Genomic DNA, 24,337 nt, shown 5'->3' on the forward strand with positions numbered 1-24,337 from the left:
GGGACAATGATTAAACCCAGACATTAGTCTGCCATTCAGGTGATATAGGATGACAGCCAGATAATCAACATGAACATTCTTCCAAAATAATTAAGGAGGGAACACTTGGTGGGGAGTGTGGGCTCATGGCAGAATTAGCAGCTGTAACACAGAAGAGGGGGCTTAAAAAGTTGGAACAGACAAATAGGCTGACAAGGTAATAAAAGATGAGATACTTCACAGGGCTTTCAAATGTTCCAGTGGTCATGGATCATAATTCACAAATAAGTGTTCAAATGTACGGTCAGCCGATCAGTATATTAGTTTGTAGGGCGACTTGACATTTGTGATGTTATTTATGTCTACGATGAATTGATTTAGTCTAAACACATTTTAAATGTCAACTCTCTGAGTGTAATGTTCTTCAGAGAAAATTTCTCAGGAACAAAGACGACACTTTATATGTCACATGCATTTTCTCACTTAATATTCTTTCACACACAGCCAGCACATTTCATTTTTCAGCAATTCCTCAACACAGGTAGCAAGTTTATCCATTTCCTTTGTGCTGATGAATCCACTGACATTCATACAACTATGAAAGAGACTTAATTCAAACCAGACTGTAAAAGAGTTTATGCATCCAAGCAAAAAACCCCAGTGTACTTCATCTGGTTTGAAGACAGTGGGTCACCTTTGACCAGTGCCTTTGGACTGGAGGAGAGGAAGGGCCAGTCTGGCTCTTAAAAAGCAAAGTCACTCACATATAAAGGAAGGAATCTGAGGAGGAGTTTGATTTACTCTTCCTTCAACACCTCCCAGATTTTAGAGCTTTGAACATGTCAAGCATTGATTTCAAAAGCATCAAGACTGAGAAATACTTACTTTTCTACCCATCACACCTTCAGGTCCAACATCACCGATTGGACCAGGCAAACCCTGAATGGTGCAAAATAGCACAGCAAGTTATTGTAGATTATTAAGGATCAGACAGACCCTGAATATGACACCTTTGCAATTAAGATGGCATGACTGACTGTTTGCTAAACCCCTCCCCTGAACAGCGGTTGTCCAATTGTAACTTAGCAACCATAACTTAGCATGTCAGGCCTGTCAAGGTGTAAATTTCTCCACATCATGTTTTTTTAACCTTTCCAAAACCAAAAACCACAAGAGCAAAAGTGATGAAATGTGAGTATTGAAATGTAACACTAAGGGTTAAGTTAGAGTTGAGTAACATTTTACTGTATAATATGTATATCTTTAGAATACAGTACATTTACAATATAATACATTTTTATGTATAATACTGCAGTATACCTGTGAGAATGGTGACGTTTTCTAGGAACATACAGCTTTATCTTCAGTCTTTTAGCATTATATTATGTATGTGGCAATCAGTGCTTATTTAAGTCCCATTTACAGGTTTCTTGTTTAAAACAAGAAACAAATCAGCTGAAAACTGTGTTTCATTGTTAAGTCAGTGTTAATTAGCTAGCAGCTACAGCTGCTAAAATCTCTTAACAACAGTTGTCATTTCAGTCGACAGTCGCCTGCTAGAAATGAGAAGCCTGCTTTTGTTTGCTTCTGTGTGTAACTGAAGACCTATTGTTTCAAAAAGTATTACTTTTGAGTGGTAAATCTGCCACCATTACCACTGTAAACTGTCTCTGTGCTCTGCTGAAATGGATAGCTTGACAGGTGGAGAGAAAACAAGTAAGGGATTGGGGCTTTGCAAAAGGTCAGTTGAATTCAGTGATAAAAAAAAAGAATGGTATATTTTACCTGAAGTCCACGATTTCCTTGCGGGCCAACAGTACCTTCAGGACCCTAGAATAAAATAGGAGATGCTTAAAATTCATAGTCCATGGTCATCACAAACAATACTTTCATCTTAAAGTGGTTGTGTTAGAATCAGTGATAGTGTGGTGAAAAAAACAGATTAAAAGGATATGGAGAATGAACTTTAGCCTGTGATTACCATAACATAAAACTATATATCACTTTATAAAGGTCAGCAATCAGAATTTTACTCAGATATAATTGTGTAAGTGACTTCTGGAAGAACTGAAGGAATGACAATAAGATTGCAACAGAGATTTATACGTGAGTTTGGTTATAACAACATTAAAGGGCAACATACTCTGTCTCCTTTAATTCCAGGTGTGCCACACTCCCCCCTCTCTCCCTGTAAGAGAATAAAAAGCACTTTAGATCGGTCATTAGCATAGTGTCATTTTGCATAATTTCAGGCTTCTAATGAAATCCCTCAACAAGTTCATGACACAGAGTGCAATGTCAAAAAAACAATTTATTTAGGAATAATGTGTTTCAATATCCCAGCCGGGAGTTGAGTTTGTTTGCAAACTAATGACATGGGGTTTATGTAATCAGGAACTTTGGGGTTGAGTTCCTTGAAAAGTGAGGTAACCAGAGACACTTGCAGATAAGCTTAACATTAAACACAGATGAAAATAGGAGAAGAAAATGCCACGATATTTCCAAAGTCTTTTCTGTGTATGCTCTCTTTTATAGCACATTATCAGGTCTGGAAAACATAATTCTTCTGTTTCTCTCACTGTTGCAGATTTTCCACAAGCACAGGAACCCTGTACTTTGACAATAGAATCCATACGATACCTTCTCTCCTTTGTATCCTGGTTTTCCCTGTGTGTACAAAACAGTCTCATTAAGTCAGGAGGAGACAGACAACATCCTAAACACAGTCACACAGACTGCAGAACAAGAATTGTCTTTTGTTCATTTACAACAATGATGCTGGGTTTTTTTGTTGATGCTGTACTTGTTAATCTTGATTAATGACTTAATCTTAACAATTTGATTTCAGACCCTTCGCTCACCTCTGATCCCTCCCGACCAGGAAGTCCACTGAGCCCACTCTCACCCTGACGGAAAGAGGGATTTTAGTTAGGAAATGCAACCCTGCTGGTTTGCTGATACCAGTAGTAGTCGTAGAAAATCTGTATCATGCAGTTTTATTTAAAAAAAAAACAAACAAACTGATGATTAAATGAGTTGGCAGCACCTTAGTTCCCTTTGGGCCGGGGCTTCCATCCTCTCCAGGACGCCCCTTCTTGCCCTGTAGAGGAAGGCATAGAAATAACATTAGGCAGAAAACATCTATAATAACCTCCATCCATCCATACAAAATATTTAGTAAACCCTATTGAATCATTTCCGCAATTAGTATACATACAAACATTTTATATGGTAAAATTCCCTCAGTACTAAAAGTTTGATGTGCAGAAAGTGCCATGGGATAATAGAAAAAACATAGCATACCATGGGATCATTTTCAGCTTTCAGCTTTAGCTAAACATTAACAGGGTTCACCTGAGCTATGAGAGATTATAAACAAGTGCAAGAACATTTTAAGTAGATCTCTACTCTCTCTCAGTTTGTAGTTAGACAAGATGAAAATCAGACAAGTAATTCAATTCAACAACAGAGAAGTAATTGAATTAGATAATTGTAAAATCAGAAAATAAAATTTAAATAAAGACATTCAGCAGCATATCGTAAAGTAAACCATCCCTGAAAATAATATCTATAGGCTAGAAAAGTAAATGAAGCATCAGTCCATGTAATTAATAAGAGCAAGTAAAATGAAATTTACTATGGCTATTAAGGTTTGGTTCAACTTTAAAGAATACATTTTATGCTACCTAAGCACATCTTATTCAAATAATTAATTACTTAATTTATCTGGGAATATTAAAAATCTACCAGAAACTACAAGCACCAACTAGCACCTCCAAAGGTCACTGATCTTGTTTGTTTAATCTGTATAAAAACTGAAGTGTGAAAATGACATGTTGACTATTTCTTGGCTGGGTGCAGTGACTTCCTTCAGTAATTGTTTGGCTGGTAACCTCAAGGTGAATATCTAAGCGTATGCTAAACTTAGCTAACTGTTTCCTGGCTTCAGCTACATATTTAAGATTAACAGATGAGAGTGGTATGGCTCTTCTCATCTACCTCTAAGCAAGAAAGTAAATAAGTGTATTTCCCAAAATGTCAATGTATTACTTGTACATACAAAAATTATTAGCTTAGTAACAATGGCCCCCTTTACACCTTGCTCTAAAATGCATTTTGGGTGATCGGATTGCAATCAGATGTGTATGTGCATGTGCTTGACCACATGAAAGGGTGAGTGTAAATGCAACCAAGACGCATTGAGGATGGATTATGAACAGATCAGCCAAACCACCTCCAGAGGTGGTCAGGGATGCATTGTGACCACATTGAGCACAAGTGTAAATGCAATTGCGTTACCAATCCACATACAACAACTATGTGGGCGGAAATACGTAATCGTGTGTGACTGTTTCAAACCAGCGAGGTAGCAGCCATTAGCCGGTTAGCGAGCTAAGCTACTAGCAACAAAGCAGCAAGAATGTTATGGATATTCAAGACACTCATGGATGGAGTCAAGATAAGACCAAGTGTCTGCTTTCAGTTTGGCCTAACAAAAGTATACAAGCGAAACTTGGCAATTCATATCACAACCAAGCCATTTATGAAGCAATGCTTAAGTAAATGGTGGAGAATGGCTACAACCCATCCTGGCTGCAATGGTAATGAAAAATTAAACACATGAAACTGGCATCCATTTTTGTTGTTGTTGTTGTTTTGGACCAACTCAAACAAGAGGAGGATGTAACATTCAGTTGTTTGAGCTGGACAGAGCAATTGGATCACATTCAGATCTCAATTAGGACGCTGGAGACACATATTAATACCGGGTGTACATGTAATCAGGTTAAATCATATCTAGATACAATCTGGATACGAGACACATTTTAATGCAAGGTGTGAAGGGGGCCATATATACCTGAAACAACAGTACAAATCAACTGTAAACATAAGTAAGAACCCGTTCTAATGTCATTTTCACAAGTATGATGTCATAAGGCTCTTGGGTTCCATAGCGTCTGATGTTTACATCAAGTAGGCGTCTCTCTGCTTGAAGTCATATTTTTGACATTTTGAGAAATACACTTATTCACATTCTTGCTGAGAGTTAGATTAGAGGATTGATACCACTCTTATGTTTGTGCAGTAAATATGAAGCTGCAGCCAGCAGTTAGTTAGCATAAGAAATAGACTGGAACATAACCTCTCGTAAAAGCACAGCATGTCATTTTTACACTTTACTTTTTTGTCCAGATTTAACAAACAAGACATCAAACAGTGTGAGGCTAACTGTTTCCCCCTGTTTCCATTCTTTATGCTGAGCTAAACTAACTAGCTGCTGGCTGTATAAACACAGTGGTATTTATCTTCTCATCTAACTCTCTGCAAGAAAGCTTGTAAGTGCATTTCTGAAAATGCCAAACTATTGCTTTAAGTTTAGCAATAATGTCTCCACCACTAGGAGATAATTTAATATGTTCAATAGCTGTAAATAATAGTGTGGCTGCTGATCATGGTTTACTATCACATAATGACAGCCAGTAGAATAGTCTTCCTGTTTATTAGTTGCCTTATGTTCAGCAATATGCAATACAAGAGCTCTTTTTGTTTTGCCTGTGCCTCATGAAAGCAACATGCTTGTAGTACATCAAGGATGAAGGCCATTGAGTTTGTGAGCAGATGAGTCAGAGGAGTCTGCGGGTTGTGGTGCATATGTGTGCCCGGACTTACCCGAGCAACTGTCTGGCTCTCTTGTCTGCTTTCATGCATGTGTGTTGTGGACTCTTGATGTTCTTATCTTTCAAATGTCTCCCTCTCAGTGTGGCTCTGTCTGCACACACTGCTCCCGTCAGTATGCGCCTGCTGCCCGTGATGTGAAACAGCTTTTGTTTGGAGCATTAGGTTTAAGAGAGTAATTACTCTGTTCTCATCTTGTGAAAATACATCAAAGCAAAGCCGCTATGTCTAATTGTGGCTGACCCTCTGCGTGTAATAAAAAGGGGGCTCTCACATCATGACATGGCTTTGGCAGGTGAAAAAAGTCATGTGTGTAACTTATCTACCAAACATGTGTCCTCAGACAATCCCAAGTGGCTAGATTCTTTCAACAGACATGATTCTACTGATTTCCCATGTAAAAGTCTGTTTAGGCCTGTTTTCAATAAACTGTTAGAGGAATGTAAAGCATTCCCTTTACTCTCACTGCTGCAGGGAGACAGAGCCTCTCAAAACCACACGATTTACTAAACTCCCCCCAAACCCCTGTAATTATGTAGCCTGTTAGCATCAAGGGTGCCTTTGTCAGCTGTGTTGTCCTCTGCAGTGCTTCAAAAGGAACCAGTTTGGGAGTAAATTGTCTTCTAGGGGCAGTAGAAGAATACATGTGGCTTTCAAAAAGAGTAATTTGATCTTATTGTATGAACCAGAGGAGGGCCAATGCTGGGTGGGAAGAATACTTACAGGAGGGCCCATGGGTCCCCTCTCACCCTTGTCACACGCACACTTGCTCAGGGCCAGGGGACACTTCAAACACAGGGAACAAAGAGTCAGATGCGTCATTCAGGGACACAAATCAACAAATGTGAGGAGAGACTGCAGTCTCGTGACTTACCCCTTCATCCGCCAGTGTTGTCTGTGAAGCAAGAAACACAAGAATGTCAAGATGTTGTCAAATTTTCTCCATATGGTTGATCTTAATATATACTTCAGCAGACATTTAAGAGATCTACAAAAACAGTCTTTCAAAATGAACAAACAGAGTTTGATTCAAAATATGAGGGAAGACTGGAACCATGAACACCTGCTACTCAAACACCCAATTAAACTAGTTCACTGCTGGCTGGGGTTCAGTCTCTGAAATGGCCTTTAAACCTCCTCCACCTGATTCTGCGAGTGGACTCTCATCTTGCACTTCTTCTTGTTACAGACACATCTTGCCAGAGCCCCAATTTTCACCCCACGGGTCGCTTTACTCTTCAAAGCTGACCACATTCTCTATATAAGGGGGAATTTTCGAAATTCCGCGCAGAGACTAAACACAAACCACATGCATTGATCAGTAAAATAACCTCACTAAGTATCCAGGGGATGTTTCCGTAGTGGGGAGGGGTGTCTGAAGGCAGTGCAGACAGTCTGTCCGTTCTTAGAGGACAGAGCAATGCAGCCAAATTCTGAGACTAAAGATAAAAGACAGTTTCTCAGCTGGGACAGAGGCACATGCTTATGACATACAGATGCTGCCTATATAGAGCAATGAGATGAAAGTCTCATGGTAGCTGCTGCTGCTGGGTTCTTGCATGCCAGCAGAAATGCTCTAGGAGCCTCAGTGCCTCAAGTTTTCTATAAAGTTCTCTCTTATCATATTTGGATGTATTGCACCTGTGTCAACAGTAAGCCATAGTTTGAAGTGGTGTTTGAGGAGCTTGCTGAATGATGTAGCGTGCATGCATGTTCTTGCTGGGTTCTTACTGCACCCACAAAGAGTTTTAATGTGGAGCATATGTTACAGTCTAGTTGTGTCTACAGGATGTTGCTGTGCAGCACATGTTCTAATTATCAGTTTATAAAAGCAACCCCAATCATACAGGATCAGATAAACCATTGAAAATAAAGACAAACATTTTCTTTGATAACTCCCAACACATGCATCGCATTTACATTTTTCAGGCAACTTCTAATTTCAGAGAGGATGTCATAGTGAATTTTATTTTACAGGGATGACTTAGGTGATGACAGCAGAGCTGTTACTATGGTAGCAGTTTTACATCAGGGATGCAATAAGCCAAGAAATCATAGCAATGGGTGGTGTCAAAGATAGCACCGAGGATGTGCCTATTGGGTAAATTGATAAATTAAAGACACTAACATTTGATTCCTTTGACATAAGTCTGTCTGTCTAATGGATTTTTGAAGCTTCGATTCAGTCGTTAATTTCTGCCCTCTGGCAAAGAGCATTTATCAAACATACATGTAATTTCACAAAATGTAAGTGCCAAAGAAATGTAGGAACATAAGAGGAAGTGATTGTATGCAAGTCTGAGCTTGTTATGAAGACCAAAAATATATATTCACTTCTGTCAAATCTCTTTAATCTCTCTTTAATGAAAATGTATTTAGAGAGCCGACTTTGAGGGATTTCCACCATCTTGCCAGATAAATTGTTATTTCTGTAAATGTGAGAGATCACTGCTTCAAAAAGGTTAATCTAATAAGTCTACTCACTCTCTTTTTCTGAGAGTTTTTCCTTATCCAAATCAAGACTGTAAGAATAGAGGGTATACAGACTGTGTTGCCCTTTGAGGCAAATTTGTGATTTTGGCCCATACAAATAACACTGACTTAACACTTCAATATGTTACAGTAGAATACACTGAATGGGCCGTGAGTACCGTTTAATGTAAAATCCTGCATGCAATCTGAAACAAACTTTATGTTTTACTCACAATCTCCCTGATGACTTTATCCACAATGCCTTTGTCCTGCAGGTTGTGAAGATAGCGTGAAGCTGGCGAGTTAGCAATAAGCCGTAGCTGAGCTATATTGGCAGGCTCATTGGCTTCAGGTGTGATGCCTATGGTGAAGAAGCGGACCCCCTGGTTCTTGGCATCAGCCACAGCTGAGAATATGTCTGGATTTCTGGGGTGCGAGATGCCGTCAAAGAGTAGAATGGCCACCTTGATGCTGCTGGGATCAGACTCTTCCAGGTAGATGCGGGTGAGGTTAGTGATGGCATAAGTGGTGTAGGTGCCGTGGCCGATGTACGTAATGGGAGCGATTCTGGCCTTGAAGTTGTCTGGGCCCCTCCACTCTTTGAAGGTTTGCTCTATGATGACATGGCTGCTGTACTGAAGGAGTGCTGCGCGGGAACTGAGGCCCCGGTTGTTCTGCAGCCGGAGGCCCTGCAGCCGGTCCATCACGTCTGAGGCAAAGCGCTTCTCCTGGGCATGGTTGTCTTTGGCGCTCTCTGAGCTGTCGATCAGAAAGGCTAACTCCAAGCTGCAGTCTTCATCAATGAGCGCTGAGTGGGAAGAAGAGTTTATTCACTATGAGATAGTAAACATTAATGGAATAGTACACCATTTTGGAAAATATGCTTATTTGCTTTCTTGCCAATAGTAAGATGAGAACTGATGATACTGCTCTCATCTGTATGCTAAATATGTAGCTAGAGTCAGCTGCTGGTTAACTTAGCTTAGCATAGAATAAGTGCTTAGCATAAAGACTGGAAATGGGGAAACAATGTGTTTAATCTGTACACGCTATAGTTTCACTGGGGTTTTGTGTTACTTTTTGGCCGAGACCAGTTGCTAGGCAACCAACGGAGACTCCAGAAAGTTACTGCCCCTGGCTAAAAAAAAATTCTGGCACATAATCATCCATAAAACTGTCAGTTGTCGTTTTTACACTCTCAATTTTGTACGGAGATTTTGTACGAGATTCCGTATAACGTGTTTATTAACAAGTTTTAGAGATGCTGGTAGTTGGATTTTGTTGTGATTGTTTGTTATGGTTGCAGTCTTTGTGCTAAGCTAAGTTAACTGGCAGCTATCTGTAGCTTCATATTCAGCATACAGGTGTAAGTGGTCTCAATCTTCTAATCTAGGTCTTGTTAAGAGCGAGAATAACAGTATTTTCTGTAAAGATGTGAAACTATTCCTTTAACTCAGTTCATAGTCAGTAAGAGCAAAGAGGACCGAGCATCTTTTCCATGCTGTGATATTTGGCATTTCATCATTAGACTTTAGATGTTATCGGCTTCGTACACATCACCAAGTTAACTGCACATAATGTATTTTTCCTGTATTTGCTTTTGCCAGGCTGTTGTCAAGAGCCTCTCAATCAAGATGTATCATTCATGACTTTTATATCCAGCTAAATATAAAGACTGGACTGATCACAGCTAAATGGATTGCAGTCAGGAGGAAAATTGTATCTGTGGAGCCTTCAGAAGGGGTAAAGGTGATTTATTGACCACTTAGGCTCTATAGGGTGATGCCTTTTCAAGAAAAGTGTGATAAGTTCATGAATGTGACATATAATTTTGAAGAAGAAATAAAAGTAACTCAACTTGCAGCACCAACCTTCAGCAATGGAAGGAGGTCACAGATCTAATATAGGCTGAGGATAAATCACATTAATCTTCACGGAAATATGTCACAGAGAGAATGTGCCTGGGGAAACAGGATTCTGAGCGAATAAAACATTTGGGTAACAGAGCACTGAACGGTCACACAAGAGATGGATGGCAGTGGAAAGCCTGAGAGATATGATCAATCCAAGTGGATTGCATCCTCCAGCAATGTCCTTGTTGAGTATCATGTTCCATTTTTTCGCCTGTGGCAGCACCTTTTTTTCCTAGTGATGAAAGAAATGAAACATGTGCCACCTGCACAAATTCCACACCACTATCCCTGAGTAAGAACAGCAGTGGAAAAGAACCCATAAAACTGACTCTGTAGTGCATCCATGATGGAAAATGGGCAATAATATCATAAAAAATACTGCTACTTTAGACTTACATTTGCCATTTTGTGGTATGGAGTTGGATGGATATACTTTGTTCTTCTTCCTGGTAGTCACCACCTCTTCAGAGTCTTCATAGTCCTGTGCCCAAAGACCCTGAAGTCCCCACAGTAGCAGGAGCCAGTGCAGTGAAGGGACCATGACTTCCCTGAGACAGAGGAAAGAGATGGATAAAAAGACCCACACACATCCTCACATTTTAATACCTTCGAAGAAACCTGCACACACTCAACAAGCTTTAACAAGTATGCATGTTTGAGAGTCAGCCATCAAACATGCAAAACTCACAATGTTGCTGACTTAGGTTCCTAATGTGTTCAGCTCTGCAAAGCTCCCCTGCAAGTGAAGAAATTGTCAAAAAAGTGCAAACAGGGCAAAGGCGAGATTCTTCATTCAGAGTTAGTTTGGTTCCATGTCCTGAGCATCAAGTTGAGAGTCCTCTTCCAGAGTTGGATCTTAGTGTTGGGAGTCTGTAGGTCAAGACCATGTAGTGACACCACCAGCAGCAGCTTGTTGCCAGACGTTTAGACTGTATACTGGCTCTCATGAGACTCACATTTGAGCCATTCTAAGGCGCAGTAAATGAAAGAAAGGCCAGCCCTTTTTCAAACTCACTCACTTCCATTTTAGGGAGAGTGTGGGAGGGGTGGCTGGGGAGGCTGCTACAGACACTACAGCAATCCCCCTTCATGACAGAGCAATGAATGCTTTTTCCACTTTTTTTAGATAGAATGTCATTTTCACTTTGTTGGCCATGACATTTAAAACAGGGACAGAAGAGAATAAAGCCTTAAGGAATAATAGCAATTAGTCTTTTTCACTGAGACAGCTCGTTGATATCAAAACAGGGCTTTATCAATTCTTTGTCATTGTGTTGCCCGGTAGTAGGGCCAGAGCTACTACTGAGGATATGAAGGTCATGTCCTTGGTAATAACTCTGGAAAGTGAGGGGATTTATGAAGAAGACATTTTATGGTGGAGTTTTTAAAGCTGAGTCTTATATTTTTTTAGACAGAATTAGACATTTTACAGGCAAAAAAACTATGGAACTTGAAAAATAAGTAAAACAATCTCCCTTTTATAAATAAAGAGTTGACTTTCTAAGCAATAAAAAGCACCCTAGGTTAATTCAATACACTCAGGGGTTAGTCTGGTATGGTTAGTGGTGGCTATAATGTTTGCAAATGTTAGCTATGTTTAGTTAGATATTGCTGCATAACTGACATTACTGAGTGAGTTCACTGACTTAATGACTCTTTACTTGTGCTACTGCATTTACCATTATCCTGTAATGGTCACTTGGGCCATAGTGGTGCTGTTACATAATCATAAGAGTAAGAATAAAACATAGTCTTGCTTTAAATTAAATGAATTAAATACTCCACCAGAATTACATGTCCTGCACCAAACCATGTAGTAAGATACATTTTATAGAAAATATAGTTGAACAGTTAAATGAATAAATGAAAAGTGAAAAGGGGTTTTATCTTTTGTTCTTTTTTATATTTTGAAAGGCTTAAAGTTTAGTTGGTAGCTAGTCAAAAATCTCTTAGGTGGGTGGGGTTCTGCTGGGTAAACTTGGACCTATGGCTTCAGTATTTCTAAAATTCTAGCCCTATCCGGTTGCTAATATTCTTTCAGGTAAACTGCGTTTTTCACTTAAACCTGCAATAACTGATTTTTTTGTCCACTTGGGGGCATCTTCACATTCTTCATATTCACTCTCCTATTAGCTGTGTAAGTCCTGAGTGAAATAGCTATAGTTGCTAACTGTGTGTGTCTGCTGTTGGGTGCTAGGCAAGGAGCATACAGTGGGTTTTTAGAGCTTTTTTGCTTAAAACAGCTGCCTGCTGCTGCTAAAAGCAACACAGAGAGGTGAGAATAGAACAAAACAGTATAAAACACTCTAAAGTTCAGCAAGCATAGTCATTTGATCCATTATTGTTATAAAAATATCAATTAAAACTGCTTTAAAGTTAAAAATCTTTTATTCATGTTCTCTGTAATTGTGCCTCCAGAGGCCTCGACCTTTAAATAATCCAGAAAGCTGAAAAAGTTGGATACCTTAAGGCGACACACCTTGCAAGAGCAGTGTACCATGATTCACCTGTGAAAACACCCAAAGCAGTCATTTGTTATTCTTTCTCTTGGCATGATTTACTGTAAACGTTCATTTCCAGAAGCAAGAGAGAAGTACATTAGTATGAAGGGTGGTGCCTCTGTAGCACACAGCGAAATGCATACTTTATTCTTTTCTGACAGGAAAGACATTTTTGTCTACAACTAGATATCAGATCTGTGAATGGAATTACTTAACATCATTCACTCATTCATGTCATTCAGATATATCATTCAGATATCAAAATGGGCGAGGTTTAACCAGTATGCGTGCATTTCTTTTATATCCTAGACCCAGAAGCCAGCTTCTGTACGTTAACACAGGAAGAATTCTCTTCTCTGGCAGAGGTCTTTTCAAAGCCGGATGTGAAAGGCTGTTACAATGCATCAGTTCAGTTTTTATTGAAACCTGGTGCATGTCCCTTTCAGCACTAAAGTAAAGTCTCACACCTCCTTAATCTTATTATAATTCCTATGTAGTCCTGGATCAGTGGAATACCATGAGGCTGTCTGCAGCCATAAAAGCTGCAACTGGAATCATATACCTCTGCAACAGGGATGACTGTGTGTGTTTTTATTGCCTACTGTATCACTGAAAGCAAGGAAAGGTGGGCTGTCACTCAAGAATGCTTCCCTGAAAAGATGGACCTCCTTAAATCGGGTTCAGCTCCCTTTCCTTCGTGTGGAGAGCTGATTAAGCGAAGCAAGGATTTATGGGAATTATTTTGTCATTTTAATATTGTGTCTGTTTGGAAGTACTTTGCAGCAAGAAATATGAGGAAGCAGATGTAAAAGCTTATAGTAAAAGCTGCTGTTTTGGCTATTTTACAAGAGTGAATGAAAGTTTTATAGAGGAGACACTTGTTTTGTTGCATTATACAAAAAGTGGCAAAACTAGGACACAGGATGAATCTGAATTTCAATATGATACGCCCTATAAAAATGGGAACCCGTAGAATTGTCAGTTATGGTGAAAGAAAGACGTCTTAGTATTTGGAACACCGAAAAAGGTGACTACTAATCCACATGCCCCCGTTTTGACTATTTTTTTTCAAAGCCTTTGGTTTCAAAGTTAACTTCTCATTTTTCTGATTTCTTTCACAGCAGGAATTCAGAAATAATGAGCCTACATGTTCACCATACTGCATTTAAAGTGTGCATAACTTTGCTGAAAGGCTTTCCAAAAGCAGACCCAACACTGTCTCTAAACTACCCAGCAATTAGTTGACATTCATTCAAAGAGTATATGGAAATAAATGAATAAAGATATAAAAGAGCACAGTGATGCTCTGAACAGATGCAGACACCAATGAGGGGCATCAATAAAGAGCAGACCATGGCTTTTTTTTATGTAAACCACACATTTGAATTTTAATGAGCAAGTTGTTTCCAAGAAAAGGTGTGTAGAATGAAGAGAGGAGGAAAAACAAAACAAGTCTTTCTTTTTTACAATGCCACCGCTTAGCTCTTTGATATTCCCCAACCCCTCCAGGTATCTTTGCTGTCATATTTGACTTAACCACTGTTTTTACAAGATAATGCATGTTCCTTAAACATATAGTTACAGCACCGAAGAGAACATGACTGACATTAGTGACTGTTTATGGCTGGGATCACATCCATTCACACATTTGTAACTCTGAAAGATTACTCAGAGCAACAAAAACAGGTATGTATGTCCCGACAAGCTTTCATACCCGTCTGATCTAAAGGGGAGCTGACAGCTATGCCACACACTAGGGTAAAACTGCAAATAACAGGAGTCTGGTTACTGTGTCAGAAACATTTAGATAGAGTCATGCAGGTTGTAAATCACAGATCAAATACATATTTGACTTCAAACATATTTTGTCTTTTACTTTCTTGTACTTAACAAGATGAAGAGTATACAGCCACGCTAACACCTCTTTCAGGCTGCGCCGTAATTAGACAGTACGGTGCTTTGAGATGAATGCTAATGTCAGCATGCTAATATGCTCTCTATGACAATGCAAACATGCTGATGTTTATCTGGTATAATGTTTACCGTGTGTCTGATATCACTCACTATTCACTATTTAGTTTTTATTTGAACCATTATATTGAAGGTGAAACATATGCTTTATGTAGTGCCCTTAGCAATTGTCACAATGGAACAAAAAAAAACTTTCTGCTAACAATCCCACAATGCGATGATCTGCATTCTACAGATGCAAAAATGAGCAGTAACCAGGTGCTCAGGAAGAGCTGCAGGCTGTGGAGCCAAGTCCAAATAGTGGCCAAAACGTGTAATTACAATTTCTGGGTCGGTCAAATAATGCACACTAGCCCAAAAAACATCTTCCCTACACACAATCACTGGAAAAGGAGAGGCTTTAAACGGTGGATACATTTTTCTGACTGGTTTTATTATCAGAATTTGACACATTCGGTCCAATAACGTTTAGATAATCTAAAAGAGCCGCAAGATTAAAAATGCAGAAGCTTGAGGAAACCTGCAGAAACATTGCTTCATTTTTTTGGCTTAAAAAAAAAAAAAAGAAAGAAAGCATTTGCAAACTCTACTTCACCTGTGCAGGGCTGCAAAATAAATCCAAATGACTGTTTCATATCTTTCAGTCTACCACTATGACTAGATTCTCTGTTGCTTTGCCAAAACTGACAGATACAATACTCAGGTGGGGATTTGTTTGGAAGGGGGAACATTTGGCCAGGTTTGAATAGGGGTTATTATTATAGATTCAAATAGAAGGCAGGATCCACGGATCACTCCATGATGTCGGTCATTAAACTTTTCTAGTGATAGATAAAGCACTATTGCATTGGATTGTATGAAGGAACATGTCCATTCTTGTATCACCTGGCCGCTCACACTGTTGTAGCTCATGCAGACCTTGATTATTGTAGCTACAGTAACAATAACTTAACACAAGCACAATCCTTGTCAACATTGAGAAATATGTGGAAAGTTTTCGGGAAACATTGCCAACATTTCTTCACTAACTATAAAGCAACTTTTTCACCAGACATTAGAAAACAGATTTTGACATTAAGTGACTTTCAGAGTGTTGACAATCTGTTTCGACTCCTGCGTGTGCCTGTAGTAATCACAACCACAAAAGCCTGGCAACACAAAGTACTCCCACTCATCTCTCATCGGGCTTTACTTTGGGGCAAGCGCAGGATGCTTAATTCAAATATGTGCAATGTTTTCACAGACAAATACAGACTAGTAGAGATGTATCAATGCATGCAAATAGGCAGACAGACATCTGTGGGTAGTGGTGATGCCAAGCCAATCAGTTACAGTAATATCCAAAACATCTGTTGGCATGTTTTAAAACACTTAGATGCAATTCAAAGGAATATCGGGACTATATCTGATACGCTGCTAACACTGAACTCAGTGAACTTGATCATCGCATAGAACATTGTGCTTCTGCTCTGTGTGGAGTGTTTGCAGTTGAGAATGAACAGTGAACATCTAAGTATGTATTTTAATAAGGGAGGGCTACTACCTTTGACATTTGTAATTTGACAAGTATTCCTGTATTGACATTTGCTGTTGATATGACAGACAACAGAATATTCTACCAGAGAAATAGAAAGAAAAACAGAAAAACAGATATTACATTATGCTTTAAACTGAGGTTGAACAAAGGACTGATTTGAGCCTCCTGCAGTGAAATAAAAGCATTACATTTGTCAAACTCACACACTTGCACAAAACCTTCCTCTCCACACATTCTGCCTATATTGGTACAGCAGCACCCTCTAGTGTAAATATGGTGGACTCACATCACTGTCTGGACATTTCCTGCTAATGCCAGTATGTTCTCCTATCTTCAACACATGGAATTACACATCCGCTATGCAAATATAACAATGTAAAGAATCAGTAACATACACTATCCCACTTTCATGCTTAATGTAAAAATATGCAGTCAAGATTTCAATCGCAAATTCTGAGTAAACTGTTGTTGTTTGATGTTACCTTTTGAGGTCAAATAGGATGTGTTGTAGAAAGGAGTAGGCATTATAAGCTGTAGCATCAGCCTGCACCTTTTGCAGCCTGCAGACATCTATAATTTGTGTTATTGTGTTGTTTCAACTGTTGTATTTGGGTAATTGCCTTTTTTATGTATACATGTATGTGTGCGTGTATATGAATGTATGTATAGTCTGGTTAGTTTCTTATTGGGCGTTTTGTTTTGTCTCTCACAGTCGGGTGTATGCTGATGAGCAGCTGAGTGCATCAGCACTGTTTGCCCTATGATTAACTTGTACAAGATGTCACCCTGTCCTCCACCCTATTCATGCTGGAGTGAGACCCTGCCATTGACCCAGTATTTTATTTTTTTCTTCTTGCTACTTCTATCACACAACATTTCAGAAGGAAATATTGTAATTTAGATTTGTAGTTACTTTGTAGATAAACATCTTATACACAAAACATATGATCAACTCAGAAAATATGATTTTTAGAATTTAATTACTACCCAGTGGTCTATAGAGTAGTCAAAACTGGATCAACATTGACCAGCTACAACATTAAAATCCTGCTCATACTTTAGCTAATAATAACCCAATAATACAACATTCTGAAACTGGACTTGGATAGTTAAGACTTTTACTTTTGTTACTTAATGTATTTTTTTGTTTAAAATACTTCTGTGCACTTCTTAAGTACAACTGAATTGAAGGTAGGATTTTTAATTGTAATGGAATATTATATTATTATTATTATTATTATTATTATTATTATTATTATTATTATTATTATTATTAGTGGTAGTAGTAGTCTCTATTAATTTTAATAGAGTTTTAAAGTATGGTATAACTACTTTCTCTTCAGTAAAGAATACACCACTGTGAGCAAGAAAAGTCAATCAATAAAATATATATTTGTTACACCTACCCTCATTTTTCAGTTATTTTTGTTTGTTTTTCTGGCAGAGAAAAATAAGCATTCATTTATTGTATACTCAGTAATTAGCCTGAATTCCACTTTTCATATGTGCAGTATGCTATGGATAATGATTGCAAAGTGTACTCACATACTGCATACTTCTCTAATCAAGAGACAATGCATGGCACATGCTGTTCCTGTTTGTGAACCTAAAGCTGTTTAGTCAGTATGTGCAACCATACAGTTTGAAGTCTATACCAAAGGCATGGTAAGGTCATCTGACCTCTTATGTTGAGGTACAATAACAGATGTTCAATATCTTTAAAGTCCTGCTTCACTCAAAAATGTGTTTTTCTTCTTGTTCCTTCAGTTTGATGTTTTAGCTTCACTGTGCAGAATGATGTATGTGCAGAGTTTGACACCGGAAGGCTGTTTTCACATTCATCTGCTGAAAGTGGAAAGTTTCTCTGTGCTCCCTGAAAATCTAAGTTAAAGGGATGGGCCTATAAGCATGATTTGTGAGATCACAAATAGTTTGGAAGCCAATCCCGGTCCAGTATTCGATTTACACAAGTGTGACGTGGAAACTTGAAGCCTCCGATCTACATACACTGAGAATGGACTTGTGAAGTAGGAGACATCTTGTGTCCAGCACAAACGGGTATCTCTGGGTCTGAAAAGTGAAGCCAATGCGGAAGTGACTTAAACTTGCATTCTTTCTAATGACCAGCAGGGGGCGACTCCAAAAAGAAGTTTGATTGTATGGAAGTCTATGAGATAATGACCCTACTCCTCACTCGATTTATTACCTCAGTAAACACTTTCCAAATGAGTTTATGGTCTCAATCGCTAGTTTCAAGTCTTCCTCAATACAGCATGATGTTCATTTATTATAGTCCCATGTAATTTAAATTTGACAATAAAGCATATGCTTTAGGGCATGGCTACATTGTGACTGACAAGTCACTACCACAGCAACAAAGTTGGTTAGGTAACGTAACCATGGCGTAACCCAAGATTCACAGAGTATAGGCGTAGCCATAGCCGTCGCTATTTCACTGTGTTTTCAGTTCATGATAGTTAATTGTAACATTTTGGTCGCCTAAAAAAGTCTTGTTCAGTGTTCGGTTGTTTTAAAAGACCCTCTAAGGAGTCAGATGTTCAGTTTTTCCGGTAAGTACATTTTGTTTTAATGGTTTTAAGCCTGTTTTTTGCAAGTGGAAATTAGTATTAGCATTATCACAGTTAACCATAGACTGTAAATGCACCTTGCTAACCAAGCTAGGAGCTAGGAGCTAGCAGCTAGCATTTAGGTCAGCTCCACCCTCTCATCCAAATATGGTCACTTCTCATCACCTCTGGCTCCAAAATTCCAAGATGGCAACCAAATGCCAAACTCAAGGCTACAAAACAGGAGTCCACAACAAGCCCCAGGAAGAGCACCAGGCTTTGACGCTAATTTGACATAATGGCCAAACCGTGTAATTACAACATCACGTGATACTACTGGGCCCAAAAAGACTTTTTCCCACAGACTTCCATTGTGAAAGAGACATCTGTAAGTCAGAGCGTGTGTACATGTTCTCAAACTGGTATGTCTTTACATCTGGAAGTGGCTTTTTTGGCTTCATGCGCCACTGAGCAACTTTCATAGGAATGAACAGGACTCTTTCACATCCATGGTCCACAGACCAATGAGTGACGTCACAGTGGCTACGTCCATTATGTTTTTACAGTCTATGGTCCGGCAGGAAAACTTTAGAAATCAACATTATTTGCATATTTATAGATTTTGAAATTTTTAATGAGGTAGAAGGAGAAGATGTAATTTTAAGGATTTGGGCTACATAATTTAACTTTTTAGGTGGAAAAAACATATCAGACACAAATTATTAGTCAAAGTAGAGTATTTCATATAAACATGTCTGGATGGGATCTTTAAGTTCAGAAAGGCTGACACATGCAATCAGCAACAACACACAACTGTGGAAGCCTTTGCCATGTTTTTGGGGGATAAGTGTGCTGTCAGAAGTGTGCTGTCAGTGACCTAAGCAAATAGTGACTGCATTGAACACCGAGTTATCCAGGGGGAGCAGCACTTCCCTTGACATGGGACATTGTGTACTTGTGGGACCATGACACCAAAGGGGGTGTCTGCACCACCTTTTCCAATCTAAGTCTACATTGATTGTAGAAATGACCGATTTTAATGATGACTTGAATTGTGTTTAACCTTTTGCAGTCACATTTACTGTCAACTGGGACAGGTCTGTGGAGGGCAGAATGTCAGCTGGTCTGCGCATGCTCAGTATAGCCCTTTTACGTTGCACGCAGGCGCAGTTCACCTCAGCGGTCATTCATTATAAAGCCCTCAGTTCCTCTGTCTCTTTCCACCTTCAGCCATTTTGACCATGTTAGGAGCTGTGGGACGCTGCTGCACCGGGGCTCTGCAGGCTCTCAAGCCTGGGGTCCAGCCCCTGAAGGCCCTCGTTGGATCCCCAGCCGTCCTCTCACGTAAGTCCACCATGCATGGTGCATTTTGGAGTGAAATCTTGTTAGAAAAAAGACGCATTTAAAGCGCTTGTCAGAGGAGGGATTGGGGCTAACGTTATGCTATGCTAGCAACACGCTGGCGGTGTAGCAGGCCTTGATGCTGAAATGTCAAAATTGCAATTTGTTGGAGCTATTCCAAGATATCAAATGGATACACATGCACATATTTGCTCCCAATGACAGATTTAATGCGTCAGAAATTGACCAGGTTGTGTTTTTCTTGTGCTAGCAGTAATGACCTTTGTGTAATGACATGAGGCGGTGCGAGGCTAGTAGATTAGCAAGGTTAGACGGCATTTACCCGCAGTTAAGACACGTTAAGTTAACGTTGTTACACAAATGAAGTTTATAGATTAAGGAAGATTAAACTTACTAGGTCGTTTAGCTGTCGTTGGCACGAAATACATTTCGTTCATCTGCCAGTCTGTCCACACTAATGTTATATTTAGTCGGGGAAGTGGCTTGTTTAGAGTTTAAACTGGTGAAAGTCTACTGATATTTTACACAAGTACGTTCATTGTTTTGTGTTTGAGGGCGTCGCTCGATCATTTCAGTTGTTAAAAAAGCTGAATCATAGTTTAGCGTTGGCCGACAACAATCATTTGACATTGAGATACGCAGCTGTGTGACTGCTTGAAATGATATTTAGAGGCAGATTCTCCGTTTAACACCCCTTACACTTGTGAAAAAGTGTTGACATTGAAGTATTAACGCTCTTAAAACCCACTTTCTGATTTTTGAAACCTTTAATTAATTTTGTTTTATCAAAAGAGTGAAAAAGGGTGATTTCACTGATATTTCTTAATCCAGATCACATTAGATCAGGTGCAGATCAAAACTCCCTATACTTAAACCTGTCAGATCTGGACTAGATTAACAAGGAGACTCCAGAGACTCATTAAAACACGATATCAGATTTGTGAAACGTTAATTCTGTTTGTGAAAACTGAATGGGAGATTTCACAGCTTTTCCCCTATCCAGACCACATTAGATGAGGTCCAGATCAAAAACCATGGATCTGGACCTCTGGATGGGGAAATGTCAGTGAAATCGCCCTTTTTTTTCATAAGCAAAATAAAGATTTCCCCAATCTGGAAGTGGGGTTTAAACAGTGTTGAGACTTCTCCTACAATGTCTTAACACCTGTTCATAAGTGTAAATGGTGAAAAAGAGAATCAGTCACTAAATATTTGTTTCCCTTCACTTTCTCCTTGACTCTGATCAGAAGCAAACTTCAGCATTGCACAGAATGTTATAAATTGCAGACTGGTGGCACAGCAAGGTCACGACTGTAGTGCACATGTAGGACACTGAACTAAATGCACACACTTTCTGCATAACTTTACAGGCAGAGACTATGTCGCACCTGCCGCTGCTGCCGCCACCGCCAACGGGCGCATCGTGGCTGTCATCGGTGCCGTCGTGGACGTCCAGTTTGATGAGGGGCTCCCACCCATCCTCAACGCCCTGGAAGTCGCCGGCCGCGAGTCCAGGCTAGTCCTGGAGGTAGCACAGCATCTTGGTGAGCAATTTGGATTACAACCCTAAGTCATATACCCCTTTTTAAATAGACAGAAGACAGGAAATCAATTACAATAGCAAATTAACTTAAACCACTTTGTCTTTAGGGGAGAACACAGTACGTACTATCGCTATGGATGGTACCGAAGGTCTGGTCCGTGGACAGAAAGTTCTGGACACTGGTGCCCCCATCAGAATCCCAGTGGGTCCTGAGACACTGGGCAGGATTATGAATGTCATTGGCGAGCCCATTGATGAGAGGGGTCCCATCTCCACCAAGCAGTAAGCTCACTATCAAAACATCATTATTGATTTAATGTAATGACTCTCACAATAAGAGACACACATCTTTGACAGAATTGAAATGCAAGGCTCGATATTTAGCTTGGAGCTTGCCATACAAAGTATGAAGGAGCATTCAAAATTTGAGTTTAAAGGTCTTTTCACTTTGTTAAATGAATTTACCTGAATATTTTTTTTCTTTTCCCCACAGGACTGCACCCATCCACGCTGAAGCCCCTGAATTCACTGACATGAGTGTGGAGCAGGAGATTCTGGTCACTGGCATTAAGGTTGTGGACCTGCTGGCCCCCTACGCCAAGGGAGGAAAGATTGGTATGTGTGAAAGAACAAATATCTGCTCGCAACAGTCTTATGCAGTAGGATGTGTGATGGCTTCATCATGAAATCAGGCTGTTTGTAATACTTAACACACTCCGCTTTCTCACAGGTCTGTTCGGTGGTGCTGGTGTAGGCAAGACTGTATTGATCATGGAGCTGATCAACAATGTGGCCAAGGCCCATGGTGGTTACTCTGTGTTTGCCGGTGTGGGAGAGCGTACCCGTGAGGGAAATGACTTGTACCATGAAATGATTGAGTCCGGTGTCATCAACCTGAAGGACACCACCTCCAAGGTGAGGATTGTGGAAGCCTCTAGAAGAAATTACAACTTTGACGTGTGACACATTGAGTGCTGGAATAAAGGCATATTTATCATGGCATCTAACACTGACCTCTCTCCCCCCTGCTAGGTGGCGCTGGTGTACGGACAGATGAACGAGCCCCCCGGTGCCCGTGCCAGAGTGGCTCTGACTGGACTGACCGTGGCAGAGTACTTCCGTGACCAGGAGGGTCAGGATGTGCTGCTCTTCATCGACAACATCTTCCGTTTCACACAGGCTGGCTCTGAGGTCAGTATTGCATCAGTCGTGTCCACCAGTAGCAGTCACAAGGGCAGCAAGTGTTTCCTTAAAGATCACAAGATACATTTGAAATAGCAGTTTAGTGTTAAAGGGAACAATTTTGAATTAAAGATGCAGTTAGTTAAATAGTGTGTCACAATGGCAAATCTACACATCAGATTCAGCTGAGGCTTGTTGACTGAAGTCATCTTGTTACCTCTCAGGTGTCTGCCCTGCTGGGTCGTATCCCCTCTGCTGTGGGTTACCAGCCCACTCTGGCCACTGACATGGGTACCATGCAGGAGAGAATCACCACCACCAAGAAGGGTTCAATCACATCTGTGCAGGTAAAAAGTTTAAAAAGTATAACTGACTCGAGCTGCGTTGTGCCAGTACACTGTTCTGTATCTGGTATAAGTACTTCAAGTAACTCTAATTTTCCCCACTAGGCCATCTATGTGCCCGCTGACGATTTGACTGACCCTGCCCCCGCCACCACCTTCGCTCACTTGGACGCCACCACTGTGTTGTCCCGTGCCATCGCTGAGCTGGGTATCTACCCCGCTGTCGACCCCCTGGATTCAACCTCCCGTATCATGGACCCCAACATCGTCGGAGCTGAGCACTACGATGTCGCTCGTGGCGTGCAGAAAATCCTTCAGGTGCAGAACTTACTGAGTGTCTTTTTGAAACGTTTATTTTTTTTTTTTTTTTTACAAAATCAATTAAACATTTACCAGGCTAATCTGTTCCGATCACCTTTCCTCCTTTAGGACTACAAATCCCTGCAGGATATCATTGCCATCTTGGGTATGGATGAGTTGTCTGAGGAGGACAAGCTGACTGTGGCCCGCGCCCGTAAGATCCAGCGTTTCCTGTCCCAGCCCTTCCAGGTGGCTGAGGTCTTCACCGGCCACTTGGGCAAGCTGGTGCCCCTTAAGGAAACTATCAAGGGCTTCAAGAGCATCCTTGGTGGTGAGTGACTGTAACTTGTTGTAGCACCTGTAGTATTCACATAGTTCTTGACTGTTCTTGCAACCATACCACCTTCTTTCAATCTATTCTGTTTACTAATGTTTCCTTTTTATACCCATTTCCCTTTTTTAGGTGAGTACGATCCTCTGCCCGAGCAGGCTTTCTACATGGTCGGCCCCATCGAGGAGGTCGTCCAGAAGGCCGAGAAGCTGGCTGAGGAGCACTCATAAACATCTAAACTATCTAACTGTTGTCAGTAGAAGAGGAGAAATCAAAGGAATGGGGTCCTGCGGTTAGGAGCACTTGGTTTGTAAAACATGTCAAAAATACAAAATGTACCTGTCCTGTCATCCATGAAAGAAAGTTATATTTAATGTTTCCATTGAAATAAAGATGGAATAAATGCTGTCTTTACACAAAACAACTTGTCAACTGTATATTTCTGAGGCTTTAATATGTTGTCGTTGAGAATCTTGTTCCTAATGGGGATTTTTCATGAAATGGCTGTCCTCATCCTCTATGACCACAAGATGGCACTCTTGAGCCATGTTTAGCTATCTGATCTGTGTTGCAGTTTGTCACATACTGAAATAAAACAGTGGACAAATATTGCATGTGTGTTTGTTTAAACTTGAGGGTAACAAACTCATGAGTAAATA

General features: G+C 40.1%; 2 protein-coding genes across 4 annotated transcripts in view; one reads left to right on the plus strand and one right to left on the minus strand.

Moving 5' to 3' along the window:
• LOC121891917 (collagen alpha-1(XXVIII) chain-like) overlaps positions 1-21,342 on the minus strand; it is a 48,182-nt gene extending 26,840 nt beyond the window's left edge. The window contains exons 1-12 of one of the 3 annotated variants that reach the window (XM_042404571.1): positions 20,373-21,342; positions 12,505-12,547; positions 10,437-10,588; positions 8,361-8,935; positions 6,530-6,550; positions 6,379-6,441; positions 3,026-3,079; positions 2,841-2,885; positions 2,620-2,646; positions 2,123-2,167; positions 1,765-1,809; positions 865-918 (exon numbers count right to left, since the gene is read on the minus strand). In XM_042404571.1, coding sequence (XP_042260505.1) covers positions 865-918; positions 1,765-1,809; positions 2,123-2,167; positions 2,620-2,646; positions 2,841-2,885; positions 3,026-3,079; positions 6,379-6,441; positions 6,530-6,550; positions 8,361-8,935; positions 10,437-10,588; positions 12,505-12,547; positions 20,373-20,415 — 1,167 coding nt within the window. In that variant the 5' untranslated portion in view covers positions 20,416-21,342. Of the gene's footprint in view, positions 1-864; positions 919-1,764; positions 1,810-2,122; positions 2,168-2,619; positions 2,647-2,840; positions 2,886-3,025; positions 3,080-6,378; positions 6,442-6,529; positions 6,551-8,360; positions 8,936-10,436; positions 10,589-10,728; positions 10,975-12,504; positions 12,548-20,372 lie in introns of those variants that run through there. The other 2 variants (XM_042404572.1, XM_042404573.1) reach the window with 2 other exon arrangements.
• On the plus strand, positions 19,815-24,287 carry LOC121891918 (ATP synthase subunit beta, mitochondrial). The gene is made up of 10 exons (XM_042404574.1): positions 19,815-19,960; positions 21,349-21,522; positions 21,629-21,803; positions 22,015-22,136; positions 22,252-22,436; positions 22,554-22,712; positions 22,928-23,050; positions 23,153-23,365; positions 23,477-23,678; positions 23,811-24,287. The coding sequence occupies exons 1-10, from the start codon at positions 19,858-19,860 to the stop codon at positions 23,906-23,908; spliced, it is 1,554 nt and encodes a 517-aa protein (XP_042260508.1). The 5' UTR covers positions 19,815-19,857; the 3' UTR covers positions 23,909-24,287.
• Positions 24,288-24,337: the final 50 nt, after the last annotated feature.

Source organism: Thunnus maccoyii, chromosome 24, assembly GCF_910596095.1.
Source record: "Thunnus maccoyii chromosome 24, fThuMac1.1, whole genome shotgun sequence".
In the NCBI taxonomy this organism is placed as follows: Eukaryota; Metazoa; Chordata; class Actinopteri; order Scombriformes; family Scombridae; genus Thunnus; species Thunnus maccoyii.